Source organism: Silurus aristotelis (assembly GCF_946808225.1).
Source record: "Silurus aristotelis genome assembly, chromosome: 3".
In the NCBI taxonomy this organism is placed as follows: domain Eukaryota; kingdom Metazoa; phylum Chordata; class Actinopteri; order Siluriformes; family Siluridae; genus Silurus; species Silurus aristotelis.
In genome coordinates, this window is record NC_139576.1 from 36,109,154 (window position 1) to 36,136,751 (window position 27,598).

General features: G+C 40.0%; 1 protein-coding gene across 1 annotated transcript; it reads left to right on the forward strand.

The window, feature by feature from the left end:
- Positions 1–5,000: 5,000 nt before the first annotated feature.
- Positions 5,001–27,598, forward strand: lypd6 (LY6/PLAUR domain containing 6). The gene is made up of 5 exons (XM_083537273.1): positions 5,001–5,185; positions 20,069–20,237; positions 23,089–23,187; positions 23,417–23,547; positions 25,677–27,598. The coding sequence occupies exons 2-5, from the start codon at positions 20,120–20,122 to the stop codon at positions 25,845–25,847; spliced, it is 519 nt and encodes a 172-aa protein (XP_083393399.1). The 5' UTR covers positions 5,001–5,185; positions 20,069–20,119; the 3' UTR covers positions 25,848–27,598.

Consider the following 27,598-nt stretch of genomic DNA (forward strand, 5'->3'; position numbering starts at 1 on the left):
TCACCACAGTTGTAAAAAAGTGCTTAGTCATGCCTCAAAAGATGCTCTCGTTTTTTTTAAATCTGAAATCGAGAACATGTTTCTTCATGCAGAAGTGCTGCTCACAGGATCAGTGTTTTTTTTTTTTTTTTCTCCAGTTTATCGTAACATCCGGTTTTAATTTTCATTTCCAATTAAATACTAAAACGAACAAACTACACCATAGTCAAGGAAATGACATTGGAGGCGTGGCCGAGCGCCAGTTTGCGAATGGAGGGCGGAGTCGGAGGAGGTAAGTTGTAAGGATCCATCACCTGTGCGTAATTATATTTTATTAATAAGTGTTCTCTGTGTATCTAAAAGAGAGAGAAAGAAGAGTGTGCTGAGATCTGTAAGTATATAAGTGTACATATGTGCATTTTCTGTTATCTGCTCTTCCCTGATCCAACAAGCTCACTGCATGCCCATGTTCAGACGTGTAAATTTAGGTCACGGTTTCTATCCAATCAGATTTGTCACATAATGTTATCAAAACTAATGCACCGAAAAAATGTACAAAACTACCCAGAAAACTGATGCTTCTGCTGATGATGTACGCAGGAGGTGCAGCTGCGGCTACAGTGAAAGGAGACGTTAAATTGTGTTCATTGGGTTTATCGCTTTAGTGATGACCTTCATTCTCGCTGTATGAGATTCCTGTGATGCAGCGCTCTGTTCTACTACTTCTCTATGATATTGATGAAGAGGTGGTTTGATGATGAGGTGGTCTGGGCGTGAACTTGTACTAAGAGACCAAAACCTGCTCCAGCATGAAAAGTCAGCTCCATGAAGATATGGTTTACATAGTTCATGGGTTGTGAATGAGCGATGATCTTCAAAGGGCCACTCCGAAAGCTGGTGGAACGTCTTTCCAGAAGGGTGGAGGTCAGTATAAGAGCAAATGGGGACTAAATGTGGGATCGGATGTTAGCGCATCCCGATCGAATCCGATTTTCCCATTTAAAACTCTGATCTTTAAAGAAGATCCGTTACTACAGGGTTGATTCAGCAAAGCCTCGTGCGCACGAGCCATTCTCCACTCGATGACCTTGCGAACGATTTCTCGTCTGTCAGACTCGTTGAACAACCATCAAAGGTCCAGCATGCCGAGAGGGAAAGGTCAAGAAGATGGCACTTCTTTGAGCTTTAGATTGAGGTGGTCCCCTGTGGTGCCGTGTAAACACAAGGTTCGGCGCAGATGCTCATGTTCCTACAAACAAGCCCTGTGATGTTTCGGCACATTTCACAGCAGGAGATAAGTCAGAGGAGCTGCGTGACCTGACCTGCATTTCCTCCTGCGTGGAAGTGACTGGATTTGCTTTAATGTCACGTGAAATGTAGTCAATTTAGTTAATGCCATTTTGCATTTATTGCTATACTGTTACTCTAAAGGATCTCTGTATGACCGTAAGCTCCTCTTATGCATCTTTTTGAACATTCTAAATACAGTTCCTATTTCCTGTTATAATAACCTTCACTCTTCTGGGAAGATGTTCCACTAGATTTTGTGGAGGTTTGTGCTCGTTCAGGGACACGGATGTTAATAAAGTCAGATACTGATGTAGGTGAGTTGAGGAGGCCTGGGGTCCAATCAGAGGTCCAAATCATTCATGTTCAGTAGGGTTGAAGGAGATTTCTCCACAGCTTCGTGGTCACTGGAAAAGTCAGGTGTCCCAATACTTTTGCTCAATGTTTGATTTATTGAAACAAACAGTTTTGCATAAGCTTTAGGTTTCATAGGTAACAAACCTGTGCTTTTTTTTTGTTTGTTTGTTTGTTTTCTTTCTGGCGTAGCCAATCATCTTATTGGTACAAATTATTGGCACCCTTCCTCAAATGGTGAATGACTACGTTTTAGAATTTAATTGTAGATTTTTTTTATATTATGATTGTGTGCAATTATGTTTGTATATGATTTTTATTTTTATTTTTTTGACTTTGTTCAGGAGATGAACAAAATAATGCCTAAAAACTTACTACAACCACATTTTGGTGTTTCGAGGATAAATTTTATTAATTATTGATTAACATTTTTGAATGATAAAAAAAAAAAATTCGATTTTGAGAGAGAAAAAAATAGTGGTAGCCTCAGTGTTACAATTTTAAATAATTTTAATATACATTTAAATAATTTTAATTTGTATTTCAAATGAATTCAAATGTATTTAAATAATTACAATTTCCGATAATTTTGTTGTATTGATTTAATGGCAGTTTGCATCATTTGTTATAATGTTCATTTCATTATTATTTATTTATGCATTTTTTCCTTATTTTTCGGAGCCTTTAAAAGCCAGACGTCAGACGACGTCTCCTCAGTAAATGGACTCCGGTGCTACACGCTATTGAATTTCCAGCAATAAATGAGAAAAGCCTGGGATTTGAGCTTGAACTGGTGATGATGGATGAACATGGCAGTGTGTCTCAGAAGAGTTTGGTGTTGAAGGATGAAACGACTCCTATAGGCAGAAATCCATCAAACGTGAGCGTAGTGAAGGAACGGAGAAGGTCACGTTGTTCGACTTTTTCTTTTTTTTTTTTTTTTTTTTTTCTTTATACATTCACTTTATGTCAAAAAAACTCAGATGGGCTGAAAATCCCGCCACCCTGGGGACCGCCAAGACACGTCCTTACATCAGACGTCCTGCCTGATCGCAGAAACACACACACACACACACACACACACACACACACACACACACAAACACCATGCGGCTGCTATGAACTGGTCTATTTTTTTATCTCAGTGTTGTGTGCTGCAGACAGATGGATGGACGGATGGATGGATGGTTGGATGGATGGACGGATGAATGGACAGATGTGCTCTGCATGTTAATATGAGCAGAGTAAAATTTTCCATTGACCAACTCCTAAAAATAAAGCATCCCTTCTGTGACCAGGGAAAAAAAGGTGCTCGGTGTTGCTCCTGTGAACAAATCCCCCAACCCAAAAAAAAAAAAGCTATTTATAGAAATAAAAGAGCCAAACGTGATCCCGGACACGCCCGACTAACGGAAATTTCCGAGCTGCACCATGAACAAAACACACACGTTGGAGGGCCAAAAGTATGTGGACACGACGCTGCGTCTTGACTGTTCCTGGAAGGTATTCTAATAGATTTCTGGGGATTGTTTTTTTGTTTTTGTTTATTCAGCTATGAGTGAGATCAGGAAAAAAGGTGTTTTGGGGGTTTTGGTTTACTGCAAAGGGTTTGCTTGGGGTTGAGGACCCCAAGCAGGACCATGTCTTCATGGAGATCTTCGTCATGAGGGAAGTCAACTCGGACCTTTTAGATCCTATGAAGGAAATTATGGACAATTTGATACGATTGTGCGCATCCTGTGTGGTGGCGGGAGTGTGTGTGTGTGTGTGTGTGTGTTTGTGTCCGTGTCCACATACTTTTGGCCTGTGCTTTAGATTGACAGCTAACATTCAAACTATAGGTTTATTATTATATTTAAAGCATCAGCGTCCTTTCTTTTTATTTTTTTTGCCTTTCGTCTCGTTCTCCTGCCAACAAACCCGTAACTTTTGCTGTCTAAACAATGATCTCAACGTGAAGGAAATGTGCTCCAGGTGGAGGCTAAAACCTAAAGAGTTTTCCTGCTTTCACAGTCGTCCAACAGGATAATGGAAAACTGATGATGTAAACGGATTGGAAGTGATTTTTTCGTTCTTAGCCACGCAATGCGACCAGAAGTATTCGGACACCCGACTTATCCAGCCATTTCTCCTTCGTTTGAACTTGAACTGGGAGACCCGAACCTGTTCCAGCATGATGATGCCCCTGTACACAAAGCCAGCTCTAAGAAGAAGATCTGTTATAGCTATAAACCCTATTGAGCATCTTTAGGATGAATTCTTCAGCAAGAAGCACAAACAAATCTTCTGCTCAGGAGTCTTTTATCTTTTGTATTTTTCAGATTTTGCATTTTTGCTACGAATACCTAAGTAAATAAATAAATGCTTTTGTACGTTGCACTCTTTCAACGTGCTGACATGCAAGATTCTGTATAAATCAGAACTAAATGAGGGTTTAAAGAGTGAAGAAGTAAAAAAAAAATGAAATGTGGAGGATTTTGAGATTTCAGCAATCTTACAGTATCGTTGCTGCTTTTGTGACTTGAGATTTTTACACGAATCCTCTCACTTTTCACAATACAAGCCGTATTTCTGCACAGAAGGAGGCCAAGTCAATGTGAAGTTTAGTTATCACTTAGTGACCACAAGAGCTCGTTCACCTGGGCTTTATACAGTCGTCTCGACGAAGCATTTAAAGAATGCTTGGGTATCGCTTTTACAACTTCTTACGTTCAGCTCTGATTCTTAAATGTTCCTCTGAGATTACAGGCTGAAAAGAACGCTATAAAATTCTCTTCTACTTTTTGCTCATGCTGAAGCTCCAGTAGCTCCATTTTATTCATGTTCATATTATTATATTATTATTTTTTTAATTTACTGCCCACCAGCAGAGGGCGCTGTTATTAACAATGCAACCTTATAAACAAGAAATCTTCTAAAGCAATAAAAAAAATAACTATCACAATAATAATAGTAGCAGTAGCGTTAATAAAAATAATTATAATTATTATTCAAATAAAAATAATAGCAAATAATAATAGTAGTACAAATAATAAAAAATAATTATAGCAATAAGACATTTATTGTTACCGTTGACGTTGATAATAATAATAATAATTATTATTATAATAAATATTATTATTTATAATAATAATATTATTTAATTTAACTTATTATTATTATTGTTGTTGTTGTTGTTGTTGTTGTTGTTGTTGTTATTTTATTCTGTTTATCAGCATGTTATTTTTTTTAGATGAAGCCTATTAAATGGAAAACACCAGCGGTTTGCAGGTGATGATTTTGTTTGTTTGTTTGTTTGTTTGTTTTGTTTAACGTTAACAAGGTTCAGGTGCGCGTAACCGCGTAACTGGAGCGCGCACACCGGAAGCGGCGCTCAAACGAACGCGCGTGCTCGCTCGCGTGCGCGCTGCCGACTTGTTACGGCGCAAAGCGCGGACGAGCGCAGAGATGGACAGAGTGCGGTTAATGTGAAGAAGAGAAGGAAGAAGAGGACAAGGAGGAAGAAGAAGAAGGGATCCGGTTGGAGTAGAGGTTCCGAGTTGAGGGATCTGCAGGGGGTTTTGCGGTGAGTAGCGCTTCTGAGCGCATTTTGGTGCGTCACTGTTTTGCGGTCCAGGAGGTGAGAGAAGGTTATAAGAGGTGATGTCAGGGTGAGAAAGCAAAACAAGTCAATAGGATTTCAGATCAATAGACATGAAACATCTTGAGTGTGTGTTAGAAGGCTGCAGGACAGAGGAACAGTGTGTGAGAACGTGTGGAAGTGGAAGGAACTCAGTAGGAACTGGGTTCAATGCAACATAACCAACCTGAGCTTCTGTATCTGAAATTTTCATTTTGTCTGCTGGCATGTGCAAAATAATAAATAAATCCTGGAAGGTGTATATATATATATAAATAAAATAGAATAAATAAATATAAAGGTGTCTGAAGAATAAAGAATGTGCAGAAGCAGTTTAAAAAAATACACTAAGAATAAATATACAAAAATAGAGAAATATTAAATGACAGAAAGGTGCAAATGTATAAAACACAATAGAGAGGAAAAAAAAAATATATATATATATAAATAATTTTTAAAGCAAGATGCATGTGTTTAAGCCCAAATATATAAAGAGAAATATAACTGTACAGTGTGATAATGGAGGATAATCTATGATATGGTGTGAATTTATAATATACAGTTATTACAAAATGTACAGGAGAATCAGTGAAACGTTGATCAGCGAGACCTCAGTGTTCTGGCGGTGCTGTGTGAAGATCAGTTGGTTGATGGTTGTTGGAAAAAAGCTGAACGTTCTTCTAAAGTTATTTATATATATATATATATATATATATATATATATATATATATATATATATATATATATAATATACAGTATATTGTGGTTTTTGCCCTCTGTCATCTCCCGGGAACGATCAGGAATGATCCATGTGTGTTAAGGTCGGAGTGTGTAAAGTCATTGCTATGCTGTGTGTGTGCACATGGTTGGTATTCACTCTCGGGCCACGGTGGGTTCGGATTTGAAGCCGAGGTCAGACTGGATTGTACCGGTGCCCAGAGTGAGTACAAATACAAACAGGTGCATGTGTGAAATTGTGTGCATAATTAGAGGAGTTTTGTGTGTGTGTGTGTGTGTGTGTGTGTGTGTGTGTGTGTGTGTGTGTGTGTGTGTGTGTGTGTGTGAGAAACTCTGTGCAAATATTAAAAAAATAACCCTAAAAGAAGACAAACATATTTCTGATATATTTTACATTTTATTCCCACCTTGATCCCAGAATAGTCTTAGGATCAGTCGTAATCCAGAGCAGAATTTAGAAACATTTTTATTGAATTGTTTAGACAAGATTGATGTCCTGAGTTTATGTCAATTGGAGTATTTTAAAATGTGTCTCTTTTATTTATTTTTTTGTTTTTTTTCCCTCAATGTAAAATCGATGCGTTATTGATCCGTGAACTCCCCCTGAGTCTCGTCTTTTTTCAACCAGTAATCAAATAGTCATTGATGATGTCATTCGTGTCAGTGAATTAATTATTATTGAGTTCTTGAGTTCAAATAATTAATGAAAAAATTGTAATAACCTCAACGTATTGATGTTCATTCAGCCACCAGAGTGTTTAATAAAGTCAGCTACTGGTTTAGGTGATGTGAGGAGGCCTGGGGTGAAGTTCTATAGCTGGAGATCTTTCTCTTACATGGAGCATCATCATGGTGGGTGAGGTTTGTGTCTCCTAGTTCAAGTGAAGAGAAAATTGTGTGTTTGGGGAAGGAGCACGTGTACCTGGAAAAGTCGGGTGTCCCAATACTTTTAGCCATATAGTGTATCTGGTAGTTTTACGATGATTAGGATTCAGTCTGGTATTTTTATTCTATTACTTTTTAAATATACACTTATAAAAAAAAAAAAAAAAAAAAAAAAAATATATATATATATATATATATATATATATATATATATATATATAAATTCATGACAATTATATTTTATATATATATATATGTATATGTCTATAATTAATTTTTGCATTAAAGGGTTTATTATTTTTTAAATATTCATTTTTTTGCCATTTTTTTGCCTTTTTTTTTGCTTTGCTTATGTGAATATATTCATGCGTTATTTTTACATTATTTTCTCTCCGATTATCATGACACCAGGTTACGGTTTTACATTTGTAATTAAAAGAAAATGGAGCTAATAAGGTCATTTTTATAGCTAAGATTTATTCAAATTAAATTATTTAAATTTCTGTGATATTTGTTCTCATTCTCAAAAAGTCACTTAATCCATTTTCTAACACGTGTAATTAACTGTAATGTAATTAATAATTAGTTTTGAGTTATTTTGCGCTATTATGTGTTATAATGCGTGGCGTTGTGATGAAGTAATACAGATCCAGAGATATCAAGAGTAACAGAAATAAAGACTCGAGTTACAGCACCATGTCGAGGGGGATCAGTGTGCGAGTTTGATACGAGGAAAAGCAGCGAAGCGACGCGATCCCTCAAACAAAGGAAGGAATATTTTAGCGATGAAAGGATCCTCGGGTCCTGCTGACGGGACTGATGGATATATAGAGTCATGCTAAAAATAAATAAATACATGTGGACACCTGAGCCTAAGATAACACATTTGCTGTAATAATAACCGTCATTCTCTTGGGAAGATGTTCCACTGGATTTTATGGAGTTTGCAGAGAAACCATGTTGGCTGGAGAAATCAGACGTCCCAATACTTTGTCCTCAGTTTCCAGTGATAAAATAAAATGATTGTGCATCTCAAACTCCATCCTTTAGTGCTCAGACTGCGATGATCTTTTCTCCTCGACGTCTTCACGTCTTGAGCACATGTTCATTTGATGATCTGTGCGGTGGCCCAATTGTTCGAAGCGTGTTGTTCATCATTTTCATGGAGATCGCAGCAGTGATTTGATCGGCCGTGCAGCTGTGTAATAGATTAGTATGCACCCCCCCTCAACCCCCATTATCTCTCCGCTTTGAGAAATGAGCTGTCAGTGGTGAACCGAGACCAGACTCGCACCCGTTAGCTTGGACACTTTCAATGATAGGGGCTTTAAACGGAAGGCGGCGGCTGCGCGCTTTTGCGTACGAGACGACGCCATTAGTCGCCATGGTTTTGAAGACCCAGCGAAGGCCGTCGTTTGAAACGCGTTAATGACAAGGCAACGAAGACACGCATGAGGGTCATTACGAGCTGTCAGTCTGCACAGGGGTGGGGGAGTTTTGTGTGTGTGTGTTTGTGGGTGGGGGGGGGGTGTTAAGGCAACGTTTGGCATCCAAATGGTATCTTTTTTTTTAATAAGAAAAGGGGATTTAAAGGGGTTAGTTATGTAGTTTCCCATTACATTTTCATTGCATCGATGGCATTTGGCGATCTGCCCTCTCCTGCACGGTTTACAGTTTCATTTATACAACAGAGCAGTTAAGGGCCTTTCTCAAGGGCCCACCAATGGTACCTCGAACTCGCAATTTTCCAAATAGAAGTTTGACTGCTTACAGTTTTCTCGACTCTTTCTTAATATTGGCACACCGGTAAGTGCATTTTTCAAAAACAATTTGTACAAGTGTAAGTATTTGCATCAATCGCTTTTTTCAGGATTCACACTTTTACTGTACTGAACTATTGTTCGTTCGTTTCCTGGTTGTTCCTCCGTTTTCAGGAATTGGAATTCTGTGGTTTTTTTCTGTCTGTCGCCAATTGAAGGTTCACAATATTCGCCTTTGGCCTGTTTTAGAGAACTAGTTGATAATTTTTTGATCTTGATGCAATACACACCCTTCATAAGAGACCTTCAGGGTTGCAAAATTCCAGGAATTTTCAAGACTGGCAACTTTCAATGGAAATTAAAGGAAATAAACTGGGAATTTACTAAATTGCAGGTGAGTCTTTAACAAGGAAGGTAAATGTAGTTGGAAAAAAAAATGTTGCTGGATAATTTTGGTTCAAACAATCGGATCGAATGCAATTTAAGTAAAATTTTTACTGAGGCCACGCCCCCTACATGCACTGTCCATTCCTCCATAACACACATTTCTTAAATCTTGCACACAAAATAATGTCAAAAATGTCAATCTCTGCGTAAATTACATAAATATTACACGAAATTTGTGTAAAACTTTCTTATGCTGTGTGTGAACCACTGTGCAACAAAATTATACTAACAATTAAATATAAATAATAATAATTTTAAAAAGACATTTTTTTTTTTTTAAAGATTTGTATTAGTTTGTGTGTATGTGCACTAATATACAAATAAATATAATAATTTTGTTTGGTCATGATAGTTCCCATAAAAATTCCCATAAATTCCTGGTCAGTTTCCAACTGAAACTTGGTTGAACTGGCCTCCAGTTAAAATTCCCATGGAAACTTTCCGGAAATTTACCCAAACTTTTCTGCAACCTTTGTAACATTCAAGATTCATCTGCAGAATTCATCAATTTAAGAAAAATATTTTATAAAAAAGTTTTTAGATGATTATGACTTTCATTGAAAATCCATTGAATTTTGCATTCAATGAACTGAACAACAAGAAACGATGTGGAGGTTCAACAAGTAGCTTTAAGAATTTAATTTCTGATCTGAGAAACGCTGCAAAGCAACTGAGAAAAACTGTAACCACTGAACTATCGATACTCCGTCCTCCATTTAGATGAAATACCAAATGACAAATCTTGTGTGTCCACATTTCAGTCTAAATGCTTGACATGCGCTTGCGGTACCTTTACCGGTTTCTCATTTCTGCTGGTATACACACACCTCTGCTACCAGCATGACGGGTCTAAGCAAGGCTTGCTGCAGGTGTGAGGAATGCCCTTCCTGTAACGCGTTTGTGTTCTCTTGGGTGTGTAGATCACTTTCAGGACGTTGAATGTTCCCGACTCAAGTTACGTGCTTAGCCGTGCTTTTCGCCTCTTACCCAATCTTTCTTTGACACGAGTGGCTGACAAATGTGACCTCTTTAAGTGCTTAGTCTTAGTCAGTGCCTGATGTGGTTTTCAGCAAAACGTTTGCCCCGAAGGTACAGCAGATCATCCAGAACCTTCACGCCAGCTGCATTATATTGTATAGGACATCACAACAGCTCTGGACTCCACAAGTGTGGTATCTTGCAATAAGACATAATGTCCTGTAAGTTGCCAGGTGGAGTCTTCATTCAGGTGGGGCTTGTTTGTCCAGCTCATCCTACAGTTGCCCAATCAGGTTGAGATCTAAGGATTTTGGAGGCAACACCTTTGTCATGTTTTTAAAACCTTTCCAGAAGAGGTCAATAGGGAGCATTATCCTTCTGACAGAGGCCACTGAGATTAAGGAATGCTGTTGCCATAAAGGGGTGCTTTAGTTAGCTGGTATGTGTCAACCACATGAATTCTAGGAGCCAAGGTTTTCCAGCAAAACATCACCCAAACCAATGCATTGCCTACACAGGGTCACCTTCCTCCCGTAGTGCATACTGGTACCATCTTTTTTGCACAAAGCACATACAAGGCTGTCCAGATGATGCATCAAACAAGGCCACCATCTTCCATCGCTCCATGGTCTGTTTTTTGTGAACGCCTATCGTAGACACTTCCAGCAATTTGCAGGGCTCAGCAGGTGCACTTTGTCCACCCTGAGGCCACGCAACTCCGCTGCAATGCAGTGTGTTATGACTCATTTCTATCAGAGCCAGCTTTCACTTTTCCAGCTTCTTTGGTGGGATCGGACCAGATGAAATACCCTTTTTACCCCCTACATGCACCAGCGAGCCTTGGGCGCCCCCTAAAAGACCTGTTGCTCGAGTCCAGTCGTTTGGCCATTCCAATTTGATTCTTGTCACTCAAATCCTTACTCTTGCCTCTTGCCTGACTCTTGCCCATTTTTCCTGACAGGATGACTCCACGCCCTCCATAAAAAAACAATGCATGTATCTGGCAAGTAGTGTAGTGGAGTTGAGGGCTGGGCCAAGTCCCATAAGAGTCACCATGAGCATTCATCTGTCTCTCCATTAGCATGAGTGCTGCTCTCTGAGCGAGCCACGATTTCATCCGACCTAGCTGTTCACCTCCAGCGAACTTGACACGCATCTAACAACACCTCTTCATACACGCCATGCACATCGCTCAAGAGTGCGCAGCCGAGCGTATAAAAGCATTGCTCGCCGCGTACATTACTTATACTCTCTTTAAATTATTTAGTGAAGTTTGTGCTTCGCGTTAGCCGCATGGCTGACCGACACAGGATCAGCGAGCATGTCCGCCTGGGGGTTCATCATATTCACAGGGTTACAAGGCCACTCATCTGATCTTTAGTTTTTCATTATATACGTATGTTTTCCATAAATAAAAAGAAACAGTAGAGTGTATTTGTGCCAGACTTCCTGGTCAGATTCGGTCCATGTACATTAATTTGTTCATTTGAAAATGGCTCTAAACCAAAATAGTTCAATGTCGCCTCATTTATAGTTTCTTGCCATTTGATTTTGTGACTTATTATGCGAGTTATTTTGGGTTTGTGGTTCTCTTGAACACCCCGGATGTAAAATAACTGACCAACCGTCAATCCATCAGTGGCCAACATTCAGGCTTCACTCTGTGAAGTACATATGGATCACTATGTGCTTTTCAAAAGCAACAAGACCCACCTCATGCCATGTTCTACTGGACTGTCTGGGATCTCTGAACATGTTGCTCGAGTTTGTATCATATTATATATCATTTGTTTGAATGGTCCCAAAGTGGACGTTTCTTGCTAAGAAATGACCTCCAATTAATTCCCTTTGACTTATGTAGCCTTTATGTCCTTTAATTCTGAACGAACGCAACGTACACGAAAACTACGGCTTTTTCACACGGGGGACCTCCGGCGTCAGATTTTGATGCTAATTAGCTCCTCTTGGGACTCATTTTAGCAACTTGCCGAGCAAATGTATTCGATTAGTCTTTCCAAAGGCCTTCGCTCGCACCCTGCAGTGAACCTGCTGCCGTTCTTCGTTAGCAATGTACTGTTATTATTCAGCATTTAGCTAGTTAGCTAGTTTGTTTGGTTTTTACTTTTTTTTTAGCTAATATGATCATGATCGAATGTAGAAAAATTGGATTACTATTTGCAACTGTTTTTAACGATTTTTATTCCTCATTCTAATGTTTGATGTGAACTGAATGGTCTGTATCTTCATGAGTTTATCATTACGTATTGTGCTACCGCAACATGATTGACCGACTGCCCCCTTCTGCTCATCCTGAGTTTTTGTCAATCGGAAACCACTTGCACCTGCTGGGGATGGCTCCACAGCTTCAAGACCCATGAGATTATGTTAGATGGTTCCACTCAGGAACCGAGAAGATGGATTTGGACTGTAATTGATACGAACAGTTCTTCAAAAGTGGTTTAGGGCTACAATTAAACTCAATGATGAAACTAAAATTAATGGATATCCAGTAATAAGGATGGGGTCTCTTTTTTTTGCCTGGTTCCTCTCAGGGTTTCTTAGGGAGATTCTCCCTCTCATCACTGTCACCTTTGGCTAAACTGTTTTGGAAACATGTCTATTGTAAAAAGCACTTTATCTGAACTGAGATGAATGCTTCTTAGGATGTGTTTCTATGAAAGCACCATGGTTTAGACCATTTAGTTTTTTTTGTATATTGGACATTTTCTATTGTATTCATTGTAACAGATGAGTCATGTGAGAAGTAAAGAACAGGAATGTTGGAGTTCCTTGGTGTCTCATAGGTTTTGTGGTCACTGTGAATACAGAGCGAGGCATCCTGTATGGCTTTGAAGGAGCAAACTTACATAGTTGTGGTTTGAAGTTTTACATGCCGTGTCTATTTTTATTTCCTTTCAGACTCATCCTGCTTATGCTTCTGTTACAAAGAGATTTGCTCAGAGTTTTCTTTAAATCAAATTTATTTTTATTTGGACATTGTCTCAAATCAGCTTTACAGAGATAACGAGGTTGAATAAAATAGTGTATTCGTTTAGTACCTATAAGTTTGTTCCTTATCATTTATAAGTTCGGCAAGGAAAAACTCCCCAAAATGTCATGAGGCAGAAACCTTGAGAGGAACCTGACCCATCGTCATCCTCAACACCGAATGTCTATTCAGTTTAGTTCAGCTCCATTTGTTTAGCGCTTTTTTAACAATGGTCCCAAAGCAGTTTTGCCAAAGGTGACAGCGATGAAAGGGGAAAAACCTTTAGAGGAACCATTCACAAAGGAGACCTAATCCTCATCATCAGATATCCATTCATTATAGTTTCATCTTCGGAATGGTTATCACACCACAACACAAGTGCAACTGTATTCCTAAACCATTCTAGAAGAATTGTTCTCATTAATTACATTAATTCATCTTTCAGGTTCTTGAGTGGAACCATCCACCGTAACCTCATGGTCCATCATTGTTGAGGTGTTCAGTGATGGATGCTTAAATGGAGAACTGTACAATAAAATTGTAGTCCTGAGCCATTGTAGCAGACTGAGCAAATCCATCCTCAAAGTTCTTGTGATGTTCAGTAACTTTGTGGATCTTTAGGCTGTTGATATGGGACCATTATCACACAGAGTGGTGTCCAATCGAGAAGAACTCCATCCAGAGGTCAGGGTGAATCGGGCAGATAAATAATGACTTCTCCATATCTTTTTTTATAAATGTGTTTTATATGGACAAGCGCGTCAACCCGAGTTCCAGTCCTTCTTTTAGGCCAACCAAAGACGTGGCAGATGAGGATTGTTCTTTGAGAAAACATGGCCTTCGGTTCTTTTCAAGGTCTGTATTCGTGCCCTGAAAAGGCTTCAGTATTAAAAGCTACATGGTTCACCATGGCTGAAGAAAAATCCTAATTAGCTTGTTTTGCCTTTGCAACGTGGCAGGTCTTAGAGTTCAAGGGAGTCTTTTCCTTGCCCCATACTCCACCCGTGATACTCACATCCCCCCACATTTCAGCAGCTGCCCCTTGGATACATTATCCCTCCTCATTCTGATCCCTTATACACTTCCCACCCGCCTCCTAGACTTAAAAATTAGCCCCCCCAGACAGATTTAACCCTTCACATATCACCTGAGGATGGATTGACCTAATCTTGCTTTGGTACATTTGTTTGAAAAAAAAAAATATATATAAAAAAAGCAGCCGAGCTGATAGCAGTACAAAAGGAAAATGATTCAGATCATTTGGACATGTGGAAAGATGGGACACAGAGTGCACAGAAAAGCAGCGAGAGGGTGGGTGGAGAACGAGGAGGCGAGAAGAGCGATTTAAAAGTCAAATAAAGCTCGAACTTCTCCATCTTGACCTTCTTTGCAGGATTTGACTATAGCATCTGATTTCTGCACTTCGCCATGATTATAGACGTATGGTATGATATCAGGACGTCATCTTAAAGGTTTTTTTTCTGACCCTGATATTGCAAAAAGTGCAGCATTCGGTCCTCTTGTCTGGTCTACGGCTGTGGGATTTAAATAGGACGTTGAATCTTCGTCAAATTCAAGATCGAGATGCACCAAGAGGCGAAAAAATGAGTCTGAGTATGTATTTAGGTTTTATTTATTGATTTATTTGTGGACCAAATAATCAATCGGACAAATTGGCCAATCCCTTTTATTCCGAATAGTTGAAAGCATATTGCTCTCAAAAGGGTGAAATTGAATCAATATGCAAATATTCATAAAATGACCATATTATTTTTTTAGGACTGTTTATTTATTTAAAATGCCATTAACAACATTATTTATTACGAATATTTCTGGGAAAATCTACTGCCTGAAGAAAGTAAAGCTACACTACTGTATGTCTTGTTCCACATTTAGTCTCCATTTGCTTTTATAAGAACCTCCACACTGTTGAGATTCATACAGCGATAAAATCAGGTACTGATGTAGGGGAGGAGGCCTGGGGGTGCAGTCAGCGTTCACATTCATTCCAAAGGTGTTCAATGGGGTCGAGGTGGATAGCAGGAGATCCTCCACTCCAACTTCATGTAAAGCAGATCTTCATGGAGCTGGCTTTGTGCACAGGAGCATTGTCATGCTGGAACAGGTTTGGGTCAGGTGTCCCAATACTTTTGTCTATTCTACCAAGAATTTATTCCACGTTATGGTATTCAATCTTTTGACCTACTTGGGTTTTATGCCTGCGAAGGGGATTAGGAAATTACACAGAACTGCAGCACTTCAAAAGCGTAGGATTTGAGTTCACTGACCTGTGATTCTGATCCAAATTGACGCTTTGGGTTTTTGCCTGCATATGGCAGAAGGAACAGTTCGACACCAAATGGCAGGAAGATCTTCTGCAGGAATGGAATTGTTTTCTCTAATAGGTCTAATAGTTTAGAGGCTCTTGTTCTGCTAATGCTCATTGATATATATTGTATATGCTTCTTCTATGGCATTTCTGCACCAGCCATCCGTGATCTAAAGTCAGAAGTTCATGTCCTCTTTGCTGCTAATCCTACAGTGGCTAATCTCCTTTCATGTTTAAAAACGTTCAGATGCCTGCAGCAAACTGGAAAAGAGCCACATGGGGCAGGGCCGGAGGAAGCTCACACAACACTTGTCCCGCCCTTGCAGCTCTCTTACCCTCACAAAACCTGGTCCAACGGGTTTGAGGAAGTCACAGGAGAGGATTTGCATTTCGTTTATCCCTCCAGAGGGAGACCCTGCCGTTCACAGGCCACTTCACAGGCCGGCGTATCACGTTGCCAGCGCAGGCTAGTCGGCCCCACCTGGCAAGGGCCCGGACAGAAACCCACAGGTCTTTTGACCCTGCGGGGAGCCGCAAGAATCCGGCACCCCTGCAGGTTCAAGGCAGCCCCTGACCTGAAGTAATGAGATGACATGGACATTGTCCAACAATGTAGCTGAGTGTTCTGCATCAGGCTGAAAGGGTTTCAGAGCACTCTGATCGATATCAAAAGGTGTGCCTCGAGGAATGTGCATTTGAGGAGGAGCTGGAGGTTTCATGCAGAATCTGAGACTTTAAGGAATTACAAAGTGTCCTTGTTGATATGTATCTTATATTGTATACAAGGCATGACTACATGCTGTCAGAATTCGAAAGCTTTATCTGATTTCTCTAGCACTTTTTTGTAGGTGAAGTACCATATAAAAGCTTTATACCCTTTTTACCCCAAACCTAAGACCAATCCTACACTCTATGCCTTACCCCTTATCCCTTACATTTACCCTAAACTTCAAACTTTAACTCTAAACACTAACCCCTACCACCTAGCCTTACCCTAACTCCTAACACCTAAATTTTTAACCCTTATGCTAATCCATAACCCAAATCCTAAACTCTTACCCCATTACTAACCCTTACCCTAAACTCACAAACTAATCTTAAATCGCTCACACTTTCCTAAACCATAACCCCAATCTGGAACCCTAAAAAAAATACATAACTTTACACTTACTTTAACACTTGGCTTGAAACCTTATGATAAACTCTAACCCTTACTTTGACTGCTAACCATAAACCTAAACCTAACTCTTTTACCTTAACCCCTAACCCCAACCCTTATTTTAAACCAAAACCCCTAGCCCCAACCCTAAACACCAACCCTTACTTTAAACTCTAAACCTTAACCCCTAGCCCTATTCTCTAAACCCTAATTTAAACCCTAACCCTTAACCCCTAGCTTTAACCCTTACTTTAAACCCTAAACTTTAACCCACAGCCCTAACCGTAAACTCTAACTCCTACTTTAAATCCTAAACCTTACCCTAAACCCTAAACACTAACCCTCACTTTAAACTCTAACCCTATATCTTAATTCCTAAAACATACCTTAACCCCTAGCCCTAATCCTTAACTCTAACCCTCACTTTAAACCCTAAACCTTAATCCCTAGCCCTAAACCTAAACTCTAACCCACACTTTAAACCCTAAACCTTAACCTGTAGCCCTAGCCCTAAACACTAACCCTTAATTAAAACCCTAACCATATATCTTAATTCCTAACACATACCTAACCCCTAGCCCTAACGCTAACCCTAAACCTTAACCCCTAGCCCTAATGCTAACCCTAAACCTTAACCCCTATGCCTAACCCTAAACTCTAACCCCCTAATTTAATCCCAGATTCCTAAACCTTACCCTAACCCCTAAACCTAACTCTAAACACTAACCTTTACTTTAAACCATTAACCCTAAACCTAAACCTTAATCCCTAACCACTAAAATACAGTCTCTTACTAAAGTAGAAAGCAGATATCTAACTGTCTCTTTATCTCTAAGTGTTTTAAAATAGCAAATCTGGAAATTGCTCATTTCCTCTTCAGCATGACCAACAGGATTCAGTCTAGATTCATTCATGCAGTCACTTCCACAGGCCAAACATCTTGTACGTGTTCTGGAGTCTCTCAATCGCTTGAGCATGTTTTCATCATTAATCCTCAGATGAAGCGTGCGAGCTGACTAAGTGTTTTCAGCTGCTTCATTTCCCAGTAAAAGCTGTACATTTTCTCTCTTTCTGCCTCTCTCTCTCTCTCCAGTTCTGAGGGCATGCTAAAAGAATTCATGCTAACAGCGAATAGTGATTAGAGGGTAGAAGAGACCGCTACAGTAAAGATAAGTGAGAAAGCTAGCATGAGCTACAGCCTGATAAACCAATCATGTACTTTTTATCTCAAGACATCCAGCAAAGCAGATTAGATCAATATATACCAGGGTCAGTCTGAATAGTGGATTGTGATTGGCTGGAAGTTCAGGTGCAAATAGTAGACTTTTTTTTTTTTTAGCATTTCTAACTATTAGAACGATGGATTTGGATTAAGTAGGTTTTGTAACGTTTGGAAAACTCGCAGCAGACACAAACAGGCATGACTGACACACACACACACACACACACACACACACACACACACACACACACACACACACACACACACACACGTTCATCCCAATTTAGCGTTAAAGCAAGGCGGAATGTTTGCCGGGTAATTACCTTCTGTGATAGACCATGATCACTTCATACAAAGGAAAATGTTCTTTCGCCTCACCACGAACACCTGGAGCTCCTCTTCTGAATGATGTCAGGTGTTCCTCCAGAGCAGACGGACCAAGAGTGTTTACAGGCGTCGATTGTTTTCAGCGTCATTAATTCAGAAACGAACGGAAAGAAAATAGAAGGAATAGAAGAATCGACTTTTTCTACCCCCCTTGTAACTTAATGAGCACAAAATCTCCACAGAATTTTTGTGTCACTTCTTTCCAGAAGAGTGGAGGTTATTATAAGAGCAAATGGAGACTAATTGTGGAATGGGATGTTTAGAAAGCCTATCTTCATATTGTCTTCTTCTTCTTCTTCTCCTTTTGTCTTCTCCACATCTTTATAGTGTATACTACATAAAAACGAGCACAGTTTTCATCCCATTTGTTTGACCTAAAATTCGATTTCTTCGATCTGTTTTACTCGCCGTGCTATTTTTTCTTTTTCCCCTGAAAAACTCTTTTGTCAGCCATTGCACCTGCTCCTGATGTTATCCTCGAGCAAACGACACCAGAAGCTCGAGCCGAGTAAAGTTAGACTCCTTTACAGGAGATAACGCTTGCCGAGATGCATCTTCAGCCACCGAGACAGCTGCGGTTCTGAAACCAAATCCGTGTCTTGCTGTCGGAAAGAAGAAGCGTTCCTTTAATGAATTACTTAATGTACTCCCGGGAGGCTGAAGGTCACAAGCTCGTAGGTCAAACCAGTTTTTTTTCTCTGGTTAAGTCTGTAGACATCTGACCATAAGATTTCTACGCTCCACATGTAGACTGCATTTGTCCGTTTAATAAGCTCAAGTCTTCTGGGAAGATTCTGGAAGTTCCACTAGATTTCAGAGTCTATTGGGATCAGGACCATGCCAAAATCCTGCAGGGAATCCAGTAGAATCCTGTTTTTTTTTTTCTATTTCTTGGTCTTTTTTTTTTTTTTGAAAAGAAGTACAACTCTAATAACTCAACTGCCCACCGTTAGTCTTAAAACAGACACGTTTAGTCTACTAATTAATGTTTGGTGCTGTGGAATGTAGCTAAAGCATTAACCTTTCAGAGTGGATTACAAACGCAGACTATGAGGGGCAGAGAGTGGACATGGAGGATTAGGAGACTAGACCGGCTAGACGCCGTTCCTCAAGGTGGACCAGGTATTAAGTAGTTTATAGCAGTGGTGGACGAAGTACACAAAAATTGTCTCCTTTAAACTTTCACTTGAGTAGAAGGACAAAAGTTTTTGCCTTCAAATGTACTTAAGTATCCAAAGTACTGATTAATTATGACTCTGATATTCCTCTTATCATTTTTATCACAAGACTCTTTAATCACCTCAGTTTATGTGAAAAGACTCCATTAATAAAAAAATGTGTTAAACACTGATTGATATCTATTCAAATGATCAAAACCTTTTCAAGTACTTCAAAGAAAACGTGTAAATGAGGTCAAGTGTGTTGTGGTAAATTCAAATCTGGCGTTTCTTCATCATTCGTTCCTCTCTAAATGTTCTGCTTGATGCTGAACTGTATGTTGGTGATCAGTAGATGCACCGAGCGCAGATCAGAACACGTGTAAAACAGACCCTGATTGGTGTTTGCTGTGTGTTTGACCAGTTTTTATCCTCATAAAAAAAAAGGAACGCCTAATTTCACAAAAAGTGACAGACTTTTAAACTCCTCGAATGGTGGTCTCAAAGCAAACATGAAGAAGGTACGAACAATTGGAAACTCTGTGACTCGTGAGGATCAGGAGACCGGCAGCCTGCTGACGTTTATGTAGTGAGACCGTATAATGACACGTTTTTATTCCTGGGACAATGTGCTCGCTTCTGTTTCTCTTTAATACACTGGGTAGAGGAACACAGGCAGTGTTTGGAGGCCACATAGTGTAAGTGAGATCAAAATTGAAAGAATGGGAGAAAAGGAAGACACTGGTGTTGACATTTTTTACTTGTTCCCTTTCACAGGTGCATTCTGGGACCTTTCGCAAAGCTGCATGTGTGAGCGTACGCCCAGCGATGGAACCCTGGCCTGTAGTGGCCTGGTTCTTAATGCTGACTTTCATCGCTGACTGGCTGAAGACTGTGCGCTCGAGAGACTTCACGAAAAAGGACATCGTTTTCCTCCATCCGTCTAGTAAGTATCCATTATTTAGATCTATAAAAGTTCAGGGACACCGATCGCTTCCTGGTTCGAGCAGACGGCCCAGTTGCAAGAAACAAAATCGCTAGATCATGTCAAATAGTCAACTATAGGGGAAAAAAAATCCAGCTAATTGAGTAATGTATAGCAGAAAAAAGATCAGTGTATAAAAAAAATAATAATAAAATTGGGGGGCAGATTGTCAGTCATAGATGATGTCATCACTAAGGAGTGGGCGTGGCTACCTCGCATTCTCCCCGGCTCGTTGTGATTAGACTCACCTGTTAGCAATTACAGCACTGAGCAACGAGAAGAGACTTAAACAGCAAACTCAGGGGGGGGTTTTGATCAGAATGAAAAAGATATTCTAAACTAAAGACAGAAAAGAAACAGAAGAAGTGGTGAATAGAGAGAGAGAGAGAGAGAGAGAGAGAGAGAGAGAGAGAGAGAGAGAGAGAGAGAGAGAGAGAGAGAGAGAGAGAGAGAGAGAGAGAGAGAGAGAGAGAGAGAGAGAGAGAGAGAGAGAGAGAGAGAGAGAGAGAGAGAGAGAGAGAGAGAGAGAGAGAGAGAGAGAGAGAGAGAGAGAGAGAGAGAGAGAGAGAGAGAGAGAGAGAGATTTCATTCCTGTTACATTTGTGTGCACAACTTTGAAGCCACACTTTATTTGTGCATCCAGAACATTTGTATATTGAGAGTATTTCATTTATTTTTCATTTATAATTATATATCTCCTCCTTTATTAGTCCTGAATTTCCTTCAGGATTATTAAAGTTCCATCTTATATTTCACATTTAGTCCCCATTTTGCTGTTTTAATAACCTCCACTGCAATTCTGAGAAGATATTAGATTTTGGAGTGTGTGGTTTGTAGAGATTTGTGGTCAATCAGCTACAAAAATCGGTACTGATGTAGGTGAGGTGAGAAGGCCTGGGATTCAGCATGAAAAACTCATTCCAAAGGCATTCAATTGGGGTTCTGTAGCTGGAGATCTTTTACTCCAACCCATATTTTCATGAAGGTATTAAATAAAGAGAAAAGGTCTCCAACTTCGTGCCAAGAGTTTGGGAAAGAACCGCATATGGCTGGAAAAGTGGGGTGTCCCGATACTTTTGACCATTTTTGGCGCGTCCTACACTCTTGGAAACGCTATGAGATGGAGATTATTAAAGTCAATGTTGATGTGCAATGTTTAGTAAATCAAACATCACATTATTTTTCTTTTGCATTCACCAGAACGTCCATGTGATATATTTCTGATTGACACCGAATAAAATAATTTCCTCTGCTACTGCATCCAGTGACCTCCTAAACAATTGTGCACCTACATTAGATGGTAAAAGTGGGGAAAAACAACATTTGGCTGGAAAATTCAGGTGTCCCAATACTTTTGGCCGACCAATGGCGTATCTCGACCTTTTATGCAGATTTATTAGAGGCATTTTTTTCTGACATTCTCACCGCCATCTCTTGCGCGTTTTCTTTACAGCCTCGTCGTATTTAAGTAAGCAACCCAAAAAGAAGAAAGAAATAACCCGGCCTGGGAAAACACGTTTCCATCGTTCGGAAAATTATTTCCCATGAAAAACGTGTTCCTTCGAAAGGAGCCTGGAAACGATTCCCATTTACACATTTGCTCGTCCTTTTTACGAGTCTTTGATCGTCGTCCAGAAGGAACAGCTGCCTTAGATATGCATGGGAATCTCGTCCCAGTTGCTCCTGAGATCAGACCGCGGCTCACACTGTGCACGAGAGCCGAGATATTTCAGTATCAAAGGGGTTCGTCACGCCGCAGCTGGTAGTCATGAGCGGTCCTGGAGATCCAGATCCTGGAGACCAAACCGCTTCATCCTGCCCCACAAACGGGTTTTATTAAGTGAACATCGGACATGGGCAGGTTGTGAGTGATTTGGATTTGAAGTGCGACTGGTTCTGCACAGTCCTGGATCAGATCAGACTTTTTCAGATCCTTAGTAGAATATATGTTGAATCATGTGATCTTTTCTATTTACGCTACATGGACAAAAGTTTGTTGAAACCTGACCATAAAATTGGTATCAGCTTTTTTTTTTTTTTTTGCTCATTGCACATTTGATCCAAATCTGCAGTTCTAATAACCTCCACTAGTCTCGTTCACCATCCTGACCCTAAAAACAAAGGATAGTAAAAAGAAGGTGAAAAGGAAAGAAAAGAAAAAAGGAAGGAATGAAAGAAGGAATTGAAAGGGTGAAAGAAGAAAAAGAAATCAAAGAAGGAGGGAAGGAAGGAAAAAAGCACGAAGGAAGAAAAGAAAATAAGATTAAAAAAAAGGAAGGAAGGAAAAAGGGTTAAAGAAAGAGTGCGAAAAAGAAAGGGTAGAAGGAAAGAAAAGAAAAAATATAGGGAGGAAAAAAGAAAAAGAGGAAGGAAAGCAGGAATAAAAAAGGTGAAAGAAGGAAAAGAATAGAAAGGATGACTGGAAAGTAAAGAAGGAAGGAAAGAAAAGGTGAAATGAGGGGGGAAGGAAAAAAGAAAGGAGAAAGAAAGAAAAGGAGACAGAAAAGACAAAAGAAAGAAATAAGAATGAAAAATTCCACCTTTTCTTGTTTCCAGGATGTAAAAATTCCTCTGATCTGATTCGCTCGTATTTACCTTTTTTTTTTTTTTTTTTTGCATTTATTTCATAGAAACTAAACTGAAGGAAATCCTGATACATTCTGCTGAAAAATGAATAAATAAAAACAAAAAAAAACAAATATCGAACCTCCGCAGTGCTGCTGATCCTCAACTGCTTCGACGTGCATGTTGTCACAAGTTGGTTCCGAAGTTTGAAAACCAAATCGTCTTTTTTTTCCCGCTTTGCTCACAGCTACGCCGTATCCAGGAGGGTTCAAGTGTTTTACGTGTCAGGAAGCGGCTGACAATTACGAGTGTAATCGCTGGGCGCCAGATGTTTACTGCTCACAAGGTAAGAGCATCCAGCTCCAGATGTTCCACAGGGCAAGGATTCTTTAAAAGTAACGTCCATCGTATTCCATCATAACGAGCATTTCATTGGCCTTATACGTGTGTGTGTGTGTGTGTGCGTGTGCGTGTGTGTGTATCTTGATGTCGGTAGGACGTTATCATGAAATACGCCCAACCTTTAATAGAAACATCCAATCAAAAACGTTGAAAATAAATCTTTCCATTTCTAGAGACTAAATATTGCTCCACACTGCACAAGCTGGACTTCGGTGGGAACACGGTGTCCGTGACGAAGCGCTGCGTCGCGCTGGAGGACTGTCTCACTACCGGCTGCACCGACTCGGACCACGAACGGATCAGGGTACGTTCCCTGAGACTCTCAAAGCGAAAAGACGTATTTGGATCGACGAAATTTCATACAAATTCAAAAGTCTTGGAGATTTGAACATTATTTACCTAAATAAATACATTACGAATGTGATGGTGGTAAAGGAAAAACTCCCTGAGAGATCAGGAGGAAGAAACCTTGAGAGGAACGAGATTTCCAATAATTATAGTTCTACCATTGTTGAGGTGATCAACTCTTGATGGAGACTCGAGTATTTAGCGCTATCGTATTTCCAAATCCAGCCATTTACATGGTTCCTGAACAAAGTTTTGGCCATAAGATTGATATGTGCTTCTATTTTTGAACATCTCGTTCCACGTTTAGTTCTCATTTCCTGTAATAATAACCTCCACTCTTCTGAGAAGATGTTAGATATCGGAGTATGCTTGTGAAGCTCGGCAATCACACTGATTATTCACTAGGATTTAAAGATCTTTAGAGCAGGAGATCTCCATAAATGGTCCAACCCATGTAAAGCATATCTTCATGGAGTTGGATTTGTTCAGGCTAGGTTCTTGTACTTCAAGTGGGACTTCTACGCATACTTTTGTCCATATAGTGTCTCTCGAGGTTGTTTATGTGAAGCCCTTCTCATCATCAGCAGGACTATAAGATTAACCGTGACTTGGCCACCTCCATAATGGAACCAGGTTTTGATAGAGCAGGAGCATCTAATACGAGTTCCCGTCCGTCCTCGTAGCACGGAGGATCACAGCACGATCAGCTTCACATTCATCTTTAACTCCTTCGCTGAGTGATTTCACTCCGCTTCGAACATCTTTTACTTCACGTAATCCAGCACTGAAAGATTGACTTGTTCCTGTCACCATTGTGTAGCTTATCTTCTGCCTCTAAGTGGAGAACAAGAAAGAAGGAAATGACAGTGCATGTAGACAAAGACCAGGGAGTTTCCCACTGAGTTATAGTAAAGCAGCCAGTCGGAGGTCAGCGCTTGTCTAGGTCTAGCCTGTATCGAGTGATGATGGAAATGATACGAGCTGTAGATACACACCTGCAAGAGATTCTCTTCCATCGGGTAGGTTCTGGTGAGGCTCTTTAGCAAGATCTTCCACTCCAACCCAAGTGTTAGGTTTGCCTCTGAGCAACTGAGTCTCATCCTGCTTGTGGATGTGCATGTAGACCTCCACTATGAGACGATTGAGTTACATATCAGTACTACTTCTTCTTCTTCTTTCAACTTCTCCCATTAGGAGTCCATCTCCAAACCACTCTGTCCTCTACATCTGCCTCTTTCAAACCAACTACCTGCATGTCTTCCCTCACCACATCCATAAACCTCCTCCTTGGTCTTCCTCTTTTCCTCCTTCCTGGTGTCTCCATCCTCAGCATTCTCCTACTGATATACCCCATGTCCCTCCTCTGCACATGTCCAAACTATCTCAATCTCTCCTCCCTCACCTTGTTAACAAAACGTCCTACATGCGCCGTCCCTCTAATAAACTCATTTCTAATCCTGTCCATCGTCGTCACTCCCAACATCTCAACATCTTCAGCTCTGCTACCTCCTACCTCTGCTTTTTGAGCATCGCATTCCACATTTAGTTCCTCTTATAATTCCCTCCACTCATATGAGATGATGTTTCTCTGTGGACCTTCATTTAACCACAAGGGTGTTAGTAAAGTCAGGTACTGATGTAGGTGAGAAGGTGAGGAGGCCTGAGGTGTAGTCACATTCACATTCATCTCAAAAGTGTTCAGTAGGGTTAAGGTCAGATCTCTGTAGCAGGAGATCTTCCTCTTCAAATCATGCCAAGCATATCTTCATGTAGCAGGAACAGGTTTGACCCTACGAGTTCTAGTGAATGGAAAGTTTCATGCTACCACATCTAAAGACATGCTGTACAATTGAGTGCCTCAAGATTGGACAGTTTGGAGAAGAGCCACATAGGGCATAAGTTCAGGTATCCCAATACTTTTGTCCAAAATGTATATGCACAATGGGCAGATGTTATCAGATGTCAGGAAACGTTTCATCTCGAGGAGATGCTAATTCCAGGCTAATCTTAAAAAAATCGTAAAATTTTGTATCAATGAAAAATTCTCTTGCAGACGATTTATTTTATTTCCCTGCATCTGTGCAGGTGTGCGTTTCTTGTTGCGAGGGGAACATCTGCAACATGGCGCTCCCTCGGAACGAAACGGACGCCGTCTTCGCCACCACGTCGCCGCTGAACGCCTGCGATCGCATCGCCGCCCCGGCTCGTCCTCTGCTTCTGTCTTTCCTCCTCCTCCTCTTTCTCAGCCGGGGCTGATCCTTGTAACGTGTTCTTCGCTTGAGATGTTACAGGAACGCAATCGTGAAATCGCAACATACGGATTTCCGCACGCGTTAAAACGGGACTCAAATTCTTGTTCTTTTCAGTGTCATGGTTCAATTACCAAACAAAGTGTCACATTTGTTGTATTGTAGCAAAACTGACCATCAGGTTGGTGTGTCCTTCTTTTTGAAAAGTCCCATTGCACCTTCAGTTCCCATTTCCTGTTCTGATAACCTCCACTCTAGATGTTAAAGAGTGCTTGTCAAGATCTGGGCTAGGGTTGCCAAATCCCAGGAATTTTCAAGACTGGAAACCTTCTATGGGAATTAACAGGAATAAACTGGGAATTTTACATGGAATTTTAATGTAGTTGAAAAAATATATATTTTGCAGGATGATTTTGTTAAAAACAACCAGATTTAATGCAATTTCCGTTGAATTTCTGTCTAATTTCATCAATCACATGCACACTGCACACTTACTACGAGACTACTGAGGCCACGCCCCTCTTTCACGCACCATGCATTCCTCCAAAAATGTAAAAAAAAATATAATAAAATCTGTATTAGTTTGCATGCATGCAGTTTATATACATTTCCCCAAATTTTTAATAGATTCCCATAAATTCCTGGTAAGTTTCCAAATTGGAATATTTCCAAAATTACCCCGATGAAGTTCCCATGGAAAGTTTCCGCCCCTTCGCAACCCTAATCTGGGCTCCTAAACCATAAAGGATCTGATGATGTAGGTAAGATGAGGAGATCTGGGGTTCACTCAAGAGTTCATCTCAAAGCTCAGAGCTCTAGAGCAGACCCCTCAAGATCCATTCCAACCCATGTGAAGCAGATCTCCATGGCTTTGTGCACAGGAGCTTTGTCATGCTGGAACAGGTTTGGATCTTATAGTTCAAGTGAAGGTGAAATTGCATCCTATAGTTGTGTATAACTTTGTGTTAAGAGTTTTGGATGAAAAGTCAGGTGTCCCAATACTTTTGTCCATACAGTGGATAATGTTTGTGCCATGAATCATTGATTGAAACGTGTATTTCATTAATAGGAGGTTTTCTAACATTAGAATGAACTGGAATGTGGAAACATTATTTTTTTATTTTTTTTTATCGATGAGCAAAGAAAAACCTGATGTCAACTTTTTTGCTCTGACGTGATGTTTTCTAATATTAATAAGCACTTGTGTACAGATGTATGATTGTGTTACTTTTTCATCCTGTTAATGCTACTGTGATGTAACCAGTTCAATGCGTTGTCAGAGAACTGGTCATAAAAAAGAAAAAAAAGTGCAGTGTTTGCAACTACAGTGTTATTGTTCATATTGAGTTGTTCAGGCAGACTGCCCAGGACTGGAACATAGAAGTTGTTTTCTTTTCGAATATACTGTAAATGCCAAGCATGCAATTTTATATATATATGTATCTTTTTGTATTACTTTTGTTTTCCCCCATAATGCTTTTCGGTCTCAAATCAAAAGGGCATGTTGGTTACGCATTGGTAACAGAAGGGCGAACCCGAAGCCCATGATCTCTCGTGTCCTCGGTATCGCTCTGGTATAATCGAGTACCCTTGGAAGAAGACCAAAATATCGTGCGGGAAAGACAAATATGCGGGACCAAAATATCGTGCATGAATTGCGGTGCGGTATGCCAAAAGTTTTTTTTTTTCCTTTGTAAATGAGTGTAAATACTTTTGAATATTATAAAACAGTAAAACAGCAAGTCTTTTGCAATCTTA